The 15,925-nt window shown below is 39.1% G+C and overlaps 2 protein-coding genes across 2 annotated transcripts; both read right to left on the minus strand.

The window, feature by feature from the left end:
- Window positions 1–5,624: 5,624 nt before the first annotated feature.
- Window positions 5,625–7,022, minus strand: LOC21403843 (UDP-glycosyltransferase 13). The gene has a single exon (XM_010091281.1). The coding sequence runs from the start codon at window positions 7,020–7,022 to the stop codon at window positions 5,625–5,627; it is 1,398 nt and encodes a 465-aa protein (XP_010089583.1).
- Window positions 7,023–8,162: 1,140 nt separating this feature from the next.
- On the minus strand, window positions 8,163–14,414 carry LOC21403844 (probable ubiquitin conjugation factor E4). Its single transcript, XM_024177359.1, has 16 exons — window positions 13,309–14,414; window positions 12,419–12,623; window positions 12,114–12,265; window positions 11,765–12,032; window positions 11,444–11,596; window positions 11,012–11,215; window positions 10,798–10,910; window positions 10,589–10,712; window positions 10,235–10,324; window positions 9,922–10,125; window positions 9,725–9,820; window positions 9,469–9,591; window positions 9,162–9,254; window positions 8,863–9,027; window positions 8,625–8,714; window positions 8,163–8,541 (listed from the first exon to the last, which is right to left on the minus strand). Exons 1-16 carry the CDS (start codon window positions 14,154–14,156, stop codon window positions 8,362–8,364), a joined length of 3,108 nt encoding a protein of 1,035 aa, XP_024033127.1. The 5' UTR covers window positions 14,157–14,414; the 3' UTR covers window positions 8,163–8,361.
- Between the last annotated feature and the right edge of the window lie 1,511 nt (window positions 14,415–15,925).

Consider the following 15,925-nt stretch of genomic DNA (forward strand, 5'->3'; position numbering starts at 1 on the left):
GGATCCCCCGCCGTCCCCGCCGTCGTTTCTCTCTCTCCAGGCCGTTGTGGATGTCACCGCCCCCACCAATCAACTTAGAAGCCGACGTCCAGTAGATCCCGACCAGCAGCCACTGTCGCCGTCGCAGTTTGGCCGGAAAACGGAGCCACTACCGTCGTCCGTGGAGGGAAGAGGTGGTTTCGACGATCTAACCGTTGGATCGTAGTGAATTTGGTGTCACAACACTCAGAAGGAAACGGGTAAGAAAACCCCTCATCCAATTTTAAGTATTGATGACCGGAATTGTGAGATTTGAGTCGTCGGATTTTAGCGACGTTGCCGGTCTCGATAGGTACTGTTACAGGCCGAATGGCGTGAAATTGACCGCACCAATGGACTCAGAAGGGTCAAGTTATGGGGGGGTAGGCCCCAAGCCCGCCGCGGAAAAACTCTCCGGGAGCCGCCGCCGCCATATTCCGGCGAGGTGTCGTTTCTCAGACTATCGACATCCGTTTGATGGTCCGAGACCATATCCCGACTAGTTTCGACGTGCTGAACGAAATGGTGACGTCCGTTCAACCAAATTCAATTCTGATAAGAATGGTCTAGTACTGATTGCACGCGGATCGAGGTGGTTCAGACTAAACATGTGAAGATCAGAATCGAGTGTTTAAAGCTACGATGTTCCTCAAGGATCATTCATAGTACTTGCAGCTTTTCCCAAAATTAGTTTTGAAGAATACGCAGGAGGACACGACAAGCGAGATACTATCAGAACCGCTTAGCTCGGAATCCAGGCAAGTACAAACCTTGCTTACAGTTTAATTAAGATAGTCATATAATGCGTATGATTTTCATGAAATACGTTAATTATGAGATTCGTGAATTAGGTTTATGTTTATGTTAAATGTCGTATATAGTTTTCCAATAAAACTTAACGGTTTTCAAATAAGCATGTAAGCGAAAATCGTAAAGAAACGATACGCTAGACCCTTAATTTTACAACGGTAAATATGGACCTTAACACTATTATGAGCCCGTCAAGTGAGGTAAAGTACAGTTTATTAAAAGTGTATTATGAATGATAATTTAATTAATTATTAAAACTAATTAATTAAATTATCTAAGACTTAGAATATTGTTAAGGAAGTTAATTAATTACTAAGATTAATTAACTAACTTATGTAGACTTAGTATATGAATAAAAGGGTTAATTAATTACCAAAATTAATTAACTAAATTATTAGACTTATTATAAGGATAAGATAATTAATGAATTATCAATTTAGCACAAATTTGTAATGGCAATTAAGGAAAATAAGATTTTGAGGATTTAATAAATTGATCCTTATAGTAAATTATCCTTCAATAAAGGAAAGGAATACATACCTTAAGTAAAGGGTTAGATTTCCTTCATAAGTTGCTAAAATAGAATAGCAAATGACAGATAATTTCACACTCTCAATGGGTGTTCATTTTCAGAAGTAAGCAAGTAAGAGAATAGGCTGTTTGGCGAAGAGTGGATTCCAGCTCTGTAAATCAGGTAAGTAGGAATCTCGCCTACAGTATGAATAGATTTTTAAAGAAAAAGTTACACATGTTATATATGCATGTTTATGCTTTAAGTATTGTATGCGATGCTATGTCATGCTGCATACACATAAACAGCGCACATGAATTATATGTGTTTGAGTTAATTTAATATTATGTATACTATGCTAGATCATACTGCATACACTTAAGCAGTGCACATGAAGTATATGTATTTGAGTACATTCTATGTTATAGTATGCTTTGCTATGTCATATTGCATACACCTTAATAAGCCAAGAGGAACTTATAAGAATAATTATCAGTTGAGTGCCGTCCCAGCCTCCACAAGGGAGGTAACTCATGCTCCACAAGGGAGAAACAGAAAATAACAATAATGTCCTCCGACTCAAGGGAGGCATTCCAGTTATAATCACGGTGTCGTGGGGGACCTTGCAAACCCTCACGTTCCGATGATTGCGCGCAAGTGGTACGCGAGCACTCGGGCCCATCAGTAAGAAATATAAGATAAGATAATAAGACTATGATAAGACATCATAATTAAGCATAATCAGCTCATGCATATTTATTCATGTGTACTTACAGTTATTTTGTGAGATATAGTTCCTACTTGCTGAGCGAAAGCTCAATCAGATATGTTCATGCTGTAGGTAAGAAACCTATCAGCAATTCTTGAAGGGCAATGGCAAGCGGCGGACGAATGGGGGAGATGGGAATGGATACCGCTCACGCAGTTATCTTCCGCAGTAAGTTTAAGAAAAATCATGTATATGTATATATGATTTAAAGGTTTCAAGCATGTATGTTTAAAAAGTATAGGTACATATGTATGTTAAGGAAACCGAGGTTGTAGCTAACAACCCTCGTTTTGAGTATTTAAGTTTTAGAACGTTGCAACAGAGCATGCAACAAATAAACAAATTTTAAACATGACGATTTAAACGATTGATTTTAAAAGGGCTTTAAGATGTACTTGAATTTAAGATTTCTCACGAAATCCGTTTCAAAGTCAAAATTAAATGGCCCGATTGAATTGGCTAGTTTTAGAAAGGCTTTTAAAGAGCATTTGAAATAAGAGTTCAAATGCTGCTCTGTTTGAAAGATATTTTTAGAACGTTTTATCTTAACTGAAATTAAGAAAAGCTTTAAGAAATTTAGTGATTCACTTATTTGAAATTATTGTTACAAATTATGAAAGTATTCTTTCTTATATTAAAAAAAAAAAATGTTCCGCAAATTTTAAGCAACCCCAGTAAGTACAAGTTAAAGTTTAAGTTACAGTGGCGGCCTCATAGGAGGGTCGTCACAAAAGTGGTCTTCCATTCGTCCCCCGGCCGGATTCAAATTTGGTGATAGCCGCTCCGTAAGTCGAGCTGGGAAAACACTTTCGAGCCGTCAAGCTTGTCAAGCATATCTTCAAGGTGTGGAATGGGGAATCGATATTTAACGGTTATCTTGCTTGTTGCTCGACTATCGACGCACATCCTCCAACTACCATCCTTTTTTGGCACTAAAAGGGCTGAAACGGACTCAGGCTAGGGTGAATGAGTTGTTTTTGTAAAAGGTCTTCTACCATCAGTTGCAGGGTGTCATGCTCAATGGGCCCCATACTGTAATGTGAGAGGTTCGGGAAACTCGCACCGGGAATGAAATTGATGCAGTGTTGGATCTCCCTCATTGGGGGTAGCTCTTCGGGTAGTTCATCTGGAGCGAGGTCGCTGAATTCTTCCATTAGGGCCTGCACTTCATGAGGAATGAGAGTAGGAGTCGTCTTTGTCCCTTTAGAAACTAAGGCTAAAATCATTTTCGCGGCTCAAATGTCATGTTCGAGTGGTTTACCTGGAGTTGCAAGGAACAACCGCCCCTTGTGATCACCTTGGGCAGCGACCTATTCTTAAGGGGGAAGCGGCATGAGAGCTATCTTCTTACCGAGCTAAGAGAACTCATAACAATTAGTCATGCCATTATGCTTAGCATTCACATCAAATTCCCAAGGTTGACCAAGGAGGATGTGTGATGCATCAATTTCAATGACATCACAAACGACAGTATCTTGGTAATGGTTGCCAATGGAGAATGGAACCATGCAAATAGTATCAATTGAAGCTTCGACCCCTTTATTGATCCACCCAATCTTATAGGGTCGGGGGTGTTTCTCAGTAGCGAGGTTAAAGGCCTTGACCAAAGCCTTCAAAATGAAGTTGTCACTGCTGCCACTGTCAATAATTAGGTCACACACCTTCATATTGATTGCGTAACGAGTCTGAAAAATGGAATGTTGGTTCGCGTTGTGTTGTTTTGGTGACAACAAAATCCTTTGTACTACACACGCGATTCGGTCTCTTCATCTCTGAATACGTGCTCTACCTCTTCGGCTTCTTCTTCAATTGTCTCAACTTCCTCTTCTTCGTTGACAATGCCCAGCTCGCTAATAAGGTTTATTAGCTTTCAAAGAGGACACTCGTTGGATCGGTGTCCCGAATTGTTGCAACGGTAGCACTTCCCAGTTATGGGCCAGGCATAAGGGTTGTTAGCCACTTGGACTGAAGGGAGCTGTGCCGGGGCGGGTATTTTCTGACTTTCAATGGGAGCTTTCCCGTGAGGTGCTGCCACTAGACATTGCGAGGATTCACATGTTCTCTCTCGTTCCAAAGTGTACTCCATAGGATGGCGATTTGACTGAGCTCGATTTCCACTGCAGGACTGTTGAGCTTCAACTTTGTAGGCCAGGGTGATTGCATCAGTGAGATTCCAAATAGGCGTCAGCATAAGTTGGTCTTGGATGCTCTCCTTCAACCCTCCAACATACCTAGTGATTTGTTGGTCCTCTGACTCCGGAAGGTTGTTGCGAGCCTTCAATCGACAATATTCTTCGGTGTATTCCCCACGCTTCGGCCTCACTGCGAACAACGTTGGTATTGCCAAAACAAGGTCTGCTCAAAGTCATTCGGCAAGGACCGCTGCCGCATCAACTATTTCATGAGAGCCCACGAGCGAACCGGTGGTCGCCCATCTCTTTCCCCCCTTTTTGTCAGCTTAGAGGTCACGGACTTAGTCTTCTTGTCTTCCGGAACAGTCATGTACTCAAAGAAATTATCAACCTTATGTTCCCAGTCGAGGTAATCCTCAATGTCTAAATGCCCATCAAAGCTAGGTAACTCCAACTTAAACTTGAAATCTAACGTTCGGTCACCATTAAAGCGAGTGTTTCGTTGTTCATACCTGGTGCCTCGGTTAAGCCAAGGGTCAAGAACTTCCTCAAAGTCCAGATCTGGAGGCATAGGTTGTGGCGGCGGAGATGTGGCGTCTCTTTTCTCAAACTCATCAATCTCAACGTCCAGCTCCACAGGCCGTCAGGGTAGACGCGGTCCTCTGTTCACAGGTGGCAGAGTTCGCGTGACTTCCCGCTCCTGACGTGGCGGCGGGATGTCCCTCCGTTGGTTGGGGGTGGCAGCTCCGATGTGGGTTATAACTTGGTGGAGGTTACGATTGAGAAGTTTGAAACTAACCTCAAACTTCTGCTCGAGTTTCGGCACGGTGGCCCAGAAGGTGGGAATGCTTCGATCTTCGTCATCAATCCGGGGAAGGCTGGCCTCGCCGGTGGTCATCAAGGAAAGCCTTAGCTCTCATACCAAACCTGGTATAGGCAGCAGCTGTTTTCTCTGGCTTAAACCAGATGGAGTTGGCTATGCAAGCCAAACCCTAAAAAGAAAATAGCAAACCACTAACAGGGCAACAAATGGCTGAGTAACTTAGGATAATTTTATTAACTTCTTAATTGTCTGACAATCTAGCTATATATAGCTGGTAGATTACAGCATAACAAAAACGACTTGCAAACTCAAAACGACAGGGAAAAGAAAAAACTTAAACAACAAGAGCCATGAAGGCTTAAACGACAACCAAATGCTTAAACGGCAGTAAGAGCCCCTGCATCATTTATACTCTGAATCGTTATTCTTTGCTTTTTTCGAAATTCTTATCCTTTTGAAAATGAACAAGACTCGTTAAAAATGCTAAAACAGACTTCTATGAAAAAAGTAACAGAGTTTCAACTCTTACAATATTTGAAATCATGGCACACTTTAATCTCACTACTTCTGTAAGAATTCCACTAGTTCCTTGAGCACCTTCTCAGATCTCCCACCAATATTAGTATACTTCCTAGCCTCGTCCCCTACTTTCTTAGCCATTTCCCTCAGCTTCTCATTTTCCATTACTTCCTTAATCTTTTTCTCAATCTCTTCCCCACACACCAACTCAGCTTGGAGACCCAAACCCCACTTACTTTCCCATATTCCCAACCCTGCATTCTTCACAATCTCTGCATTCACCCTTTGATCCCCAATTTGTGGCCAAGCCACCATGGGAATCCCCCGCCGAGCTGCTTCCATAACCGAGTTCCACCCGCAATGGTTTACAAAAGCACCAATGGAAGGATGTTCCAGAATCTCCTGTTGACTAACCCATCCCTTCACTACCATTCCCTTGTTCCTTGTTCTTTCCAAGAAAGAATCCCCTACCAAATCTTTCAGGTCATCTTTGTCCTCTTCATCGACTTCGCTACATTTAAGCACCAAAAGAAATCGATATCCACTTCTCTCCAACCCCTTTGACAGTTCTCTTATTTGGTGGTTTGACATGGTTGTTCTGCCCCCAAAATTCACATAAACCACAGACTCCTCAGGTTGGTTGTCTAGCCATGTCATGTAATGACTCTTCTCCTTCTTAATTTCATATGATTCCAATGGCCCTATTGGGAGGACTGGTGGAAGAGAATGCTCCAAAACTCTTCCATTGTTGATTGCTTCAAGAGTTTCTGGTTCAAAACAATCAAAGGAATTCACTATGATTCCTTTGGCTTTTGAGAGTGCTCTAGCATTTGGAACTAAAATTGATCTAGTGAAGATGTTATCTGGATTCTTGAATGGTGAAGGAATGCTTGATATTGGAAAAGGGGTCAACCCCGGGATAGTTAGCTCAGTTGAACTGTTTCCAAGTTTATCAGGATCGGCTATAAGTACAGGATGGTATGCCATTAGGCAAAGGAATTTAGTAGAGGTGCTGGAAACAAGGTAGCTTGGTACGCCAAGCTCCGCAGCTATTGGTGTTATGATCGAAGCCATAGACAAGTGTGTGAAGATAGCGGAGAGAGGTGGCGAGGATGAGGATAGTGCAGGAGAGAGAAGTTGAAAAGAACGGCTTATGGACTCAAATTGGAGAAAGAGAGGGTCATTTGACGTGGGATTTGAGTGGAGTTGAATAGGTTGGATGTCAACATGTTTGACTTGTGGATGTTGAGAAAGAAAGGAGGAGATGTAGGAGGATTCTACGGCGGAAACAGTCGATTCAGCGGTGATCAATGTGACGGTGCAATTGCGAGATAGAAGCATGGAAGTGATTCGGAGAAAGGGAAGCAAGTGGCCCATTCCGGCGCTTGGAATGAGAGCTATGTGAGGAGATAGAGATCTGGAGTCTCTGGTGTTTGACATGTCTCTCTTTTTTGTGTAAAGAGTTGAAGTTTCCAAACATAGGTTTTGGATCTTGAGATGTTGTGTGGGAGATGGATTTGTAGTTTTTCTGTTCATATATAGAATTAGAAGGGCATTAGGTTGGTTTGGAATAGAAAGGCAGGTGAAAACGTGAGCCATAATACTGGATCACCAGATCAGATTGAGGGTCTAAATTGTAATTTGGGATGATATCATGATAAGGTTGTTGGGTAAGGAGGAGTTTGATTATTAGTATTATTATTATTTAGTTTTTCGGATCAAGGTTTTTGAATATTTTATTCAAACACACGATACACGTATAGATAGATATATATTGATGCTCATGGGTTGCTTGCATCTTCGGCTGTTATAAAAATTAATATTATATGTTCATCCAAAATTATTCTCTCATCCAGCTCTTTTCCAGGCACGGCCCCCCATCTCCATGGGGAGTAGTGTCATCTTCAAGAATATTTTCTCTTAAAGAGGATTATCCAGATACCTAAAACAATGATAATCATAGAAATCCATCACTTTTGGACCCCAAACATTAACAATTTATAATTTTCCTGTTTTGCGGTGAAGAGCCCATCAGTTTTGTTCAAGAACTCGCAATTCACAGATGGAAAAACAAATAATAAAAATAATTAACTTATTGCTAAGATGATATTTTGTCACTTTTACGCCCTTCATTTTTTTTTTTTTTTAAGGGTTTTGGTTTTTCTTATTTATTTGTTTGTCCATACGCGAGGATAATGGATAGCATATGCTGATTTGTCGTACGTCTACCTGGTTAAAATCATAACAATATTGGCAAGGAATTGCTTTAGTGTTAGTACTTGTAACTGTCAACAATATCATTTACATATATACAACTTTCAACTATAAAAAAAAAAAAATCATTTCCGTACATACATATACATATACATATACATATATATATATGGTTCCGGGTACTCATTCTGACTGAAACAAGGGTGGGTCTTTACCAACTTAAAAACATTCGATTTTAGGGAAGCCAAAAAACGTGAGCGCCTCTACGCGAGCCTTATTGAAATTGAAAAGGCCCCTTACTCAATATCAAAAGAGGACCATGGTTTTGAAAAGGAGTAAAAATATGAATGACGACGATTCCATTCGATAATATAACGTCTTATACATCAAATTGCAGAAACTTTACAGGGTGTTTCAGAAAGAACAAATGTTATTTCTAAGAATAAACATGTGAAATTGGCGTCGGAATACTTACAATCCTCATTTAAAATATTAATTACTATTGAAATAAATAATGTATCCTTCCCAAAATATAAAACCTAACTCATCACTCCAAACTAAATACCTAATCAATCAGCATTTGACCATCTGTGGTTTGTATAGTTTCCTTGGAGCTCTGCGTGCTTAAGCCTTCACCAAGTCGCTTCATTTCTTGAGACCTAATAAACTCCTCGATTCTCGCCTTTAATTCAGTGTTGGGTATCAACATGTCCCCGGTAAGATGGGAACGGTTGAATGGATCAGTCTGCAAATTGGCAAAAAGAGATTAACATAATGAGATGTATTTAAAAATAATAATAAGAAAATTAGTGGCAGATGAAGACATACACTATCACTAAGAAGATGCCTTTGAATGACTGGCCGATCTATTGTGATTCTGGAAGAAGGTAAGATCACCGGATCCTTCATTAATGTGTACTGCAAGAAAACAAACACTGTCAGCATTCTTTTTGTCACAAAATACCGCTATATAATCTCCTGTCAATAAAGTTTGTGGAAAGCATGTATGGATCCTAAGCGTAGGTAATATTTTATTAGGGGAAAAAAAAGAAGAAAGAAAACGTACTTGAATTGGATCAAGGAACTCATCGGGTATCTCTCCGAGAACAGCCTCCGTGCCCATAGCCTCAGAAGCGGCAACTTTAGCTTTGGCACCTAGCTCAGCAAATTCCTGTATAATCCTCCCATCTTCACCAATTCTCCTGAGAACATCTGCTGCTGCAGTGAACAACTGAAGCAAGCTCTACTCATTAGATTGTCTACAGTAAACTAATTTGGAAGAAAGCGGGGGCAAGCAAAATTTTAATCACACAACATTGTCAATGGAAGAGAACTCCTATGGAGTTTGCACCTCAAACGCATTACCTGGTCATTATATGATCGACCGTCCTTTGAAATGGCAGCTGGGAAGATATTTTCCGTATCACCTCTTGCCAAATGAACATATATCTGTACAATCTGTAAATAAACAACGAATTAGTTAGTCAAGGTCTTTAGATATAGGCTGTAAATAATTAAAAAGAGGACAGCATATAGCAACAGTAAACGCATTGTCACAAAACGGTTGATTGTATCTTCATTGGGTATGCTCATAACAGTACGGCATAGATGGAACTCATAAATATAGGTTTGCTTCTACCAGAACAGACAATTGGGCAAACCAATAGCATACCTGCCTAAGCAATTGCTTTGGACGGAATTCATATTTTTCTGGGTCTTTCAAACTAAGGGATTTTCTTTGGGGACCCACCAGTTGCAACAGAAAGTAATTGAGCATACTTGCTACTCTTTCAACCTGGAAAAGAAAATGTAAAATATCATAAGTTCTGAAAAAAGGAATAAACATGTCCAAAACAGATTTGACAAGACCACTTGTCACTACATCAGAGCAATAACACAAAAGTTGGATAAAAGGCAAAAACTGTTACCATCTCAGCAAGTAGGAAAGGAGCTGTGATTTGTTCAGAAGTAAACGCCAGCATAGTGACATCTTTATTCGCCAATTTCATGTCAATACGTATAATCTGCAAAAGCCCAATTTGATAAGCTTCCCATAAATTGAGGAAAAGAAACAATGGTTTATTGGAAGGGGACCGGGAAACAGAGGCTCGGAAAGCATACTGACATTTTCCTGAGAATGGAATAGTCGGGTTCGCTCCTGCCTCTCTTGAGCAGGTCGCCGCTCCCATTCAGCAGTGTTCGCCATCTCAGCTTCCAGCTCTTTCAGTTCAAGAATCTTATTAAGACTTTCATCAAGAAGATAGATGCTGTCGTTGATCAGGAAGTTTAAGAAGTTCAGATAGACACCCTTTTCCTCTTCCTTTGCAATCTGGAAAAGATATATTTGCGCAGAAAGACACGTGAAAAGGAGGCAGAGAATTAGCAATATATTGAAGTCAAAAATCATGAAGTGGAATAAGGTAGGTTAGGTTCTGTACCCTTCTCCAAGCATTACGATGACTAGGGACTTGCCACAGGTACTCAAGAAGTTCAGCAATGTTGTAGCGGATGTTGAACTTATCATAAAACTGCGCACATAAAAAACAGAGGCCAACATAAAAAGCAAAGAATTGAGAGTTCATCCTGCGCATTAACAAAGGGAAGATGGACTAAACAATCAACGCTTAAGAGTGCTAACAACAAATGAAACTACAGAAACTAGGAAGTGATAAAGATGACATATGGTTGACTTTGATCTTGTCTACATCTGAAGCACGTGAAACCAGAGCCAGCGCATAAATCTAAAAAAACACTTCTTGATATGTATAGTACATAATAATAGTGCCACTCACCTGAGTGTGAGAACCAGTGAACTCAATGTCAACATAAAGCTTCAAAAGATTCCTCACAAGATACTCAAGAGACAGTTGGTGACCTTCAAAGAGACTAGCAGTAGCAGATGATCCACCGAGTTCACTATGTAAAAAGAAATGAAAATAAATTTGAGCTTAAAATTACATAAAAGCAGAGATCTACTTCTACAGGGCACAAAACGAAGTACCTTTTACGGGGCATCCAGCAGTTCAGGACTCCAACCATCTTTGCTCTTAAATAAGGATTTCTTATATAGTTTGGGCTAGCCATGAACATGATGATAAAGTTCATAAAATCATCCTGCAAGTGCCAAGAAAGAGCAGAGACAAATATAAATTACACATGGTGGGAAGTCAGAAGGATATAAATTCAGGACAGGGCCTTTTGAACAAAAAATCTACCAGCAAGACACCATCTAAGACTTTGGGAATCCGGGAAGCAAATATAAGCAATTCCATAGCATCTTCCACAAAGTGCTCTGGCATACACGCAAATTCCTCAGGGCATGTTGCAGGAAGAGGCATTTTAAATCCACCAACCATGCCAACCAACCATACAACCATCAATCGATAGAAAGACACAGCACACTGTATAAGTGTTCCATCCTAAAATAGTAATCAAGATGAGAAACAATTATCAGATATCAAATGAAGGCTAACAATACAAAGAATTATATATATATATATATATAACCTTAAAACTGAAAACTTGAGGAAAATAAAAAATGAAAAGTGAAAACTTGCGGGAAAAAAGTCTTAAGTAAAACAGCTTGAAAATTTTTGACAGCACACCTAATTGGGATCTAGATAATTAAAGAAATTACTCTGGCATACCCTTAATATCTGAGCTTCGTAACACAGCTTTTCTTGTGATAACAACTCTATTTCTTTCTCAAGACCAGTTATTTCCAGCTGCATTGGTGGAGAAGGTGTCTGCTGTTGCATGGCTTTGAGAGTGGTGAGGGTCTCTTCATACCTTGAGATTTCCTGGAAAATATTTTTTTAACCAATTAACCAGTTGTTGTCCAAGAATTATTACAAAGTTAAAGTTGATGGGAAGACAATAAACCGGATGCTCAAAAAAATTAACTAAAAGACCTCATGATTACAATTGTTATGCAGTATTCTGTCTGCTCACACATAAAGCCTGATTACCTGAACTAAATTTTTAAAGTCAGAGAATGCTTTTAACATGCCCAGATTGAGCACCCTTGCAGTCATGAAGAAACATTCACATATAAATGTGTATTTAGTTTTTTCACCACTTGATGTATTTGTTATAGACGGTCCAAAAGCATTACTGCCTGAACTGGTGGCTTCTTGGGACTGCAGCAATCGATTCTCACCATCTCTTTGCCCCTGACTAGTTTTATTTGTCCATTCAGCAACTTCTTCTGATGATGCATGCAGAGCAGTCAACCCTCTAGCATCACAGTACATGTTAATAGCCAACAATCACGAATGCAGAAACATCTCATGATGCATGCTGAATAAAAGTGCTCACCTTAAATCCAAACGGTCACCATTAAAAACATATTTTGGGTCAATTTTATCCTTTTTTGTCAAATTTGCATCTAAGAAAGGCTCACAAAGCCTAAGCATCACGGCACTCAAATTCACAAACATGCCTGAACTTGCACAAGACATAGGATCCACCTGTGAAAAAAAAATTACAGTAGAATGTTAAATTGCAGGTAACCATTTGATATGTCACTCAAAACATACACATACAAAGACACGCATTTAATATATGCATACACATACCGGACAGTTGCAATTCTAAAAGAAGTTACGTGAAGGGAAAATTACCTGTATATGAGCCCTTGACGAATTTTTATTAATAACCTCTGCAAAAAACTCAAGAACATTCTGTCGGGTGTCTTGATTTTTAAGGAGTACCAAAAGAACCTCCGATAGGCCATCATATAAATTATTCATGACCGTCTTGATAGTGGTAAATGAAGAAAGCAAATCATTTTGCCGCCGAGTAGAAGCTTCTGAAAAACATTGCTGGCTGATGTTTCCAGAAATGAAGAAACATCCCAACAAGAAAAATTCTTAAACACGTTATTTACATGCAGTGATCAAAACAAAAGCCACCGTCCTTGACAGAAATCTCATTAGGGTCAGAGTCTTGCATGCATAAAATGTTTTCAGATGCAACAAGTATTGGCCATAGGCGACAGCATAGAGTTTTAATCATAAACTAATCAATATATATGCATTAACCATATCCTTCCATAGTTCACAACTGATTTTTTTTTTTTTATACAACATGGGATTGAACCCGCAACCCCCCACCTAAACCCCACCCCACCCAAACCCCTCAGTGCCACTAGACCAAGAGGTCTTAGGCATAGTTCACAACTGACTTATATGCTCACTACTGCTCTATCTAAAAACACACAGGTACGAATAAGCCAACTGTGGCCACTGGGTTCATCTAAGTGTACTGTGTAGCTATACATTTCAACCCGAACAACACACTAAACTTGAGCATTATTTTTCTTAAAAGAACAAAAAGCATAGCATACACGTAACGAAAACGTGCAAGTAACCAATCTGCACCATTGGCAGTAAGTGTAGCTATAGATTTCAACAGTTTCAAACCCAACAATATTCTACACCTGAGGGTAATGAACATTATAAAGAACAAATACAAATGAAAAAAGAAAAAAAAAACCGAAAATCCAACTCACCCCACATCTGGTTGGCTCTTGTAAATAGTATTATGATCAGGCAAAGCACTGACGTGAAAGAAAGGACCCAAAACGCTGGTCACTTCAATGGCACGCCCAGTCAAGTAAACGCCTTTGGGAATCCACCAAGGGTGGCTCACCAGAGACTTAGCCCCAGCCGGAAAGCTCACCAAATACATAAGAGCCCTCAGCGGCTGCTGAAAGTTCCCTAAAGCCGAAACCTTAAGCACTCCAAGCCTAAGATCCTCGTAAAGCCCCTTCAATATCGAGTCCAAGCTATCGAAGTCCCCGTCTCTGAAGAACTCCTCCAGAAAACCAGGAGGACTCTGAATCCCGCCGCTGCTCGTCCCTCCGAAGCCGTCCAGAGTGCCCCCGACCTCCGAGAAAATCAATGGCAGAAGCGGCGAACCGTTCGGCTTACCCGAATCGCTCGAGTTCCCGCTCGAAAAAAGGTCCGGATTTCCTAAATGAATCCTGCAGTAGTTGACCGAGAGCTTCTTAGCCTGTTTGACTGCCGATTCCATCTCCGAGCGGAGATTCTTGTCCTTCATGGGAGCGATTTTCTTGCCCTCGTCGTAAGCGCGGCGGTAGCAGCCGATTAGGTATTCGAAAGGGGGGTCGGCGGAGGGGAAGCTTCCGGAGAGGCGATCGATCAGGACTCGCTCCATCAAATCCCTGGAGAGCCGCAATTCCTTGCCCTCGCTCAGAATCTCCGCCGCCGCCATCTCCAAGTAGACGATTCTGGAATCGGAATTCGCCGCCGTGTCGGAGAGCGACACGAGGAAAATCTTCCGGAGGATTATGTCCTCCACCTCCTCCGGTGTTCTCTGGGGTTTGGAAGTCGCCATTTTTTTCCCCTTTTTCTATCTGAATTGGTGCCCTCTTTGAACGAGGTGAATAAATCGGTGCCTGAAGTTTTGTTCGATGGAATTTTTCCGGGAAACAAACAGATTGATAATATTTGGACTTCCAATCATGCAAGTATGGAATAGTTTAGGTCCTTAGGATTAATGAGAAGATCTTTACTTGTAAAGTGCGTCCTTTTATAGATGGACAGAAAAAAGAACAAGACTACAAGAGTTGGAGGGGATGAAACCTTAATCCTATTCCTAGTGATACGATATACTTTTTTTTTATAACATTTTATTTAAATAAATAAATATGATTATTTTCGTAAATGAGATGATAATTATTTTTTCAAATATTCACTGATTTTTTAAAAGAGTGATTCTATTCACACCTCAATTTTTATTCTCTATATTCTTTTTTTAATTACATATCCCATAAAATTTTTAAATGATTAATTTTTTTTTACACACTTCTATGATTAAAGCTAATAATTTAACTCAAAATAAGAAAATTATAACTAACTTTCAGCACATATTGGTCTCACAAAAATTTTAAAATGGTCACAAAACTTATAAACCAACGCAAAATAATATATATGTAAAACAACTTCAAATACATAAGTTATAAACCAACAAACAACAATAATAAAAACTCATACAACCTAAAAATAATAGATTTCCAAGAAATTAATATAAAATATAATAAAATTTTAATATTTTATGAGAGGAAAATATTTATTTATATAGATAACTAGATTAGATGAAGAGAGTTAAGTCCGGTCAGGAAAAATATAATTATAATCTCTCCTAATTAATAATCGAGATTGGGTAGATTGGTTTGATTACTTAGTCAAATTAGTCTGATTTGAGTTATAATGTATTACATTGAGTGGGTTAATTTGGTTTATCGGGTTGTCTTTATTCACTTATAGTAAACGCTTAGTTTAGTATTGCTATAGATTTTAAAAAAATTACTTTTAATTGTGTTGAAAGAAAAAACAGCTGTTACAAAAAGTAGTTAATGTTGGGAATAGTGTCCTAGAAGCATGAGATGTAATATGATATTTATTATTTAATTAATAAAAGAGTTTATTCATCATTTTATGTGCATATATTTATGAATATTTTATGAATATCAAATGAAAATTCCGTGATTGTTTATGTAACCTTAAACATAGTATATAAGTATTATATACGAGAGAATAGTGTTTAAGGATAATAATCAAAAATATTGTTCATGGTGAATTTAATTAAAGTTTGAAATCTTTAATTAAAACATTATTAATACATGTCATTCTCATTTAGAATGGAACGATGTTATCCACACTGTTAATATAGCGAGATATTGAATGAGTGTATTTCGCATAATAAGATTATGTAGAACAAGGACACAGACACAATATGAATTTCTAATAATTTTCGTTAAGCATAGAAATTCTAATTGAGTCTACCGATGATCATATATAGGATGATCTTAATCCTGAGTTCTTAACAAACTCCTATTTATGGATTTATGTCTTTTGATTTACTCGGTACGGATTCCGAGACCCTGAATCCTATTCCTTGTATTTTGGAGATATAATGAAATAGGTAGCTAGGAATGTTATTATACGAGATGGAATCCATTCCTTCTTGATAAAGAAGTAGATAAATAATTCTCTTGAGTGTTGATTCGGTACTTGGATTAGTAAGAGCGCTCTGGTTCATGAATGTGTTTTATGAATCACTATCCATTAGAGAATCAATGGTACTCAAGGATGCAGATGTAA

The sequence above is a fragment of the Morus notabilis genome, unplaced genomic scaffold (assembly GCF_000414095.1).
Source record: "Morus notabilis unplaced genomic scaffold, ASM41409v2 Scaffold241, whole genome shotgun sequence".
In the NCBI taxonomy this organism is placed as follows: domain Eukaryota; kingdom Viridiplantae; phylum Streptophyta; class Magnoliopsida; order Rosales; family Moraceae; genus Morus; species Morus notabilis.

What these genes read in the sequence shown, in the direction of transcription:
- LOC21403843 (XM_010091281.1), bottom strand. Translation starts at nt 7,022, where the DNA reads ATGTCAAACACCAGAGACTCCAGATCTCTATCTCCTCACATAGCTCTC.
- LOC21403844 (XM_024177359.1), bottom strand. Translation starts at nt 14,156, where the DNA reads ATGGCGACTTCCAAACCCCAGAGAACACCGGAGGAGGTGGAGGACATA. An exon ending in CGTCAAGGGCTCATATACAG is followed by an intron (nt 12,266 to 12,418) that starts GTAATTTTCCCT and finishes TTTTTTTCACAG; the next exon opens with GTGGATCCTATGTCTTGTGC. An exon ending in GGCATCTTCTTAGTGATAGT is followed by an intron (nt 8,542 to 8,624) that starts GTATGTCTTCAT and finishes GCCAATTTGCAG; the next exon opens with ACTGATCCATTCAACCGTTC.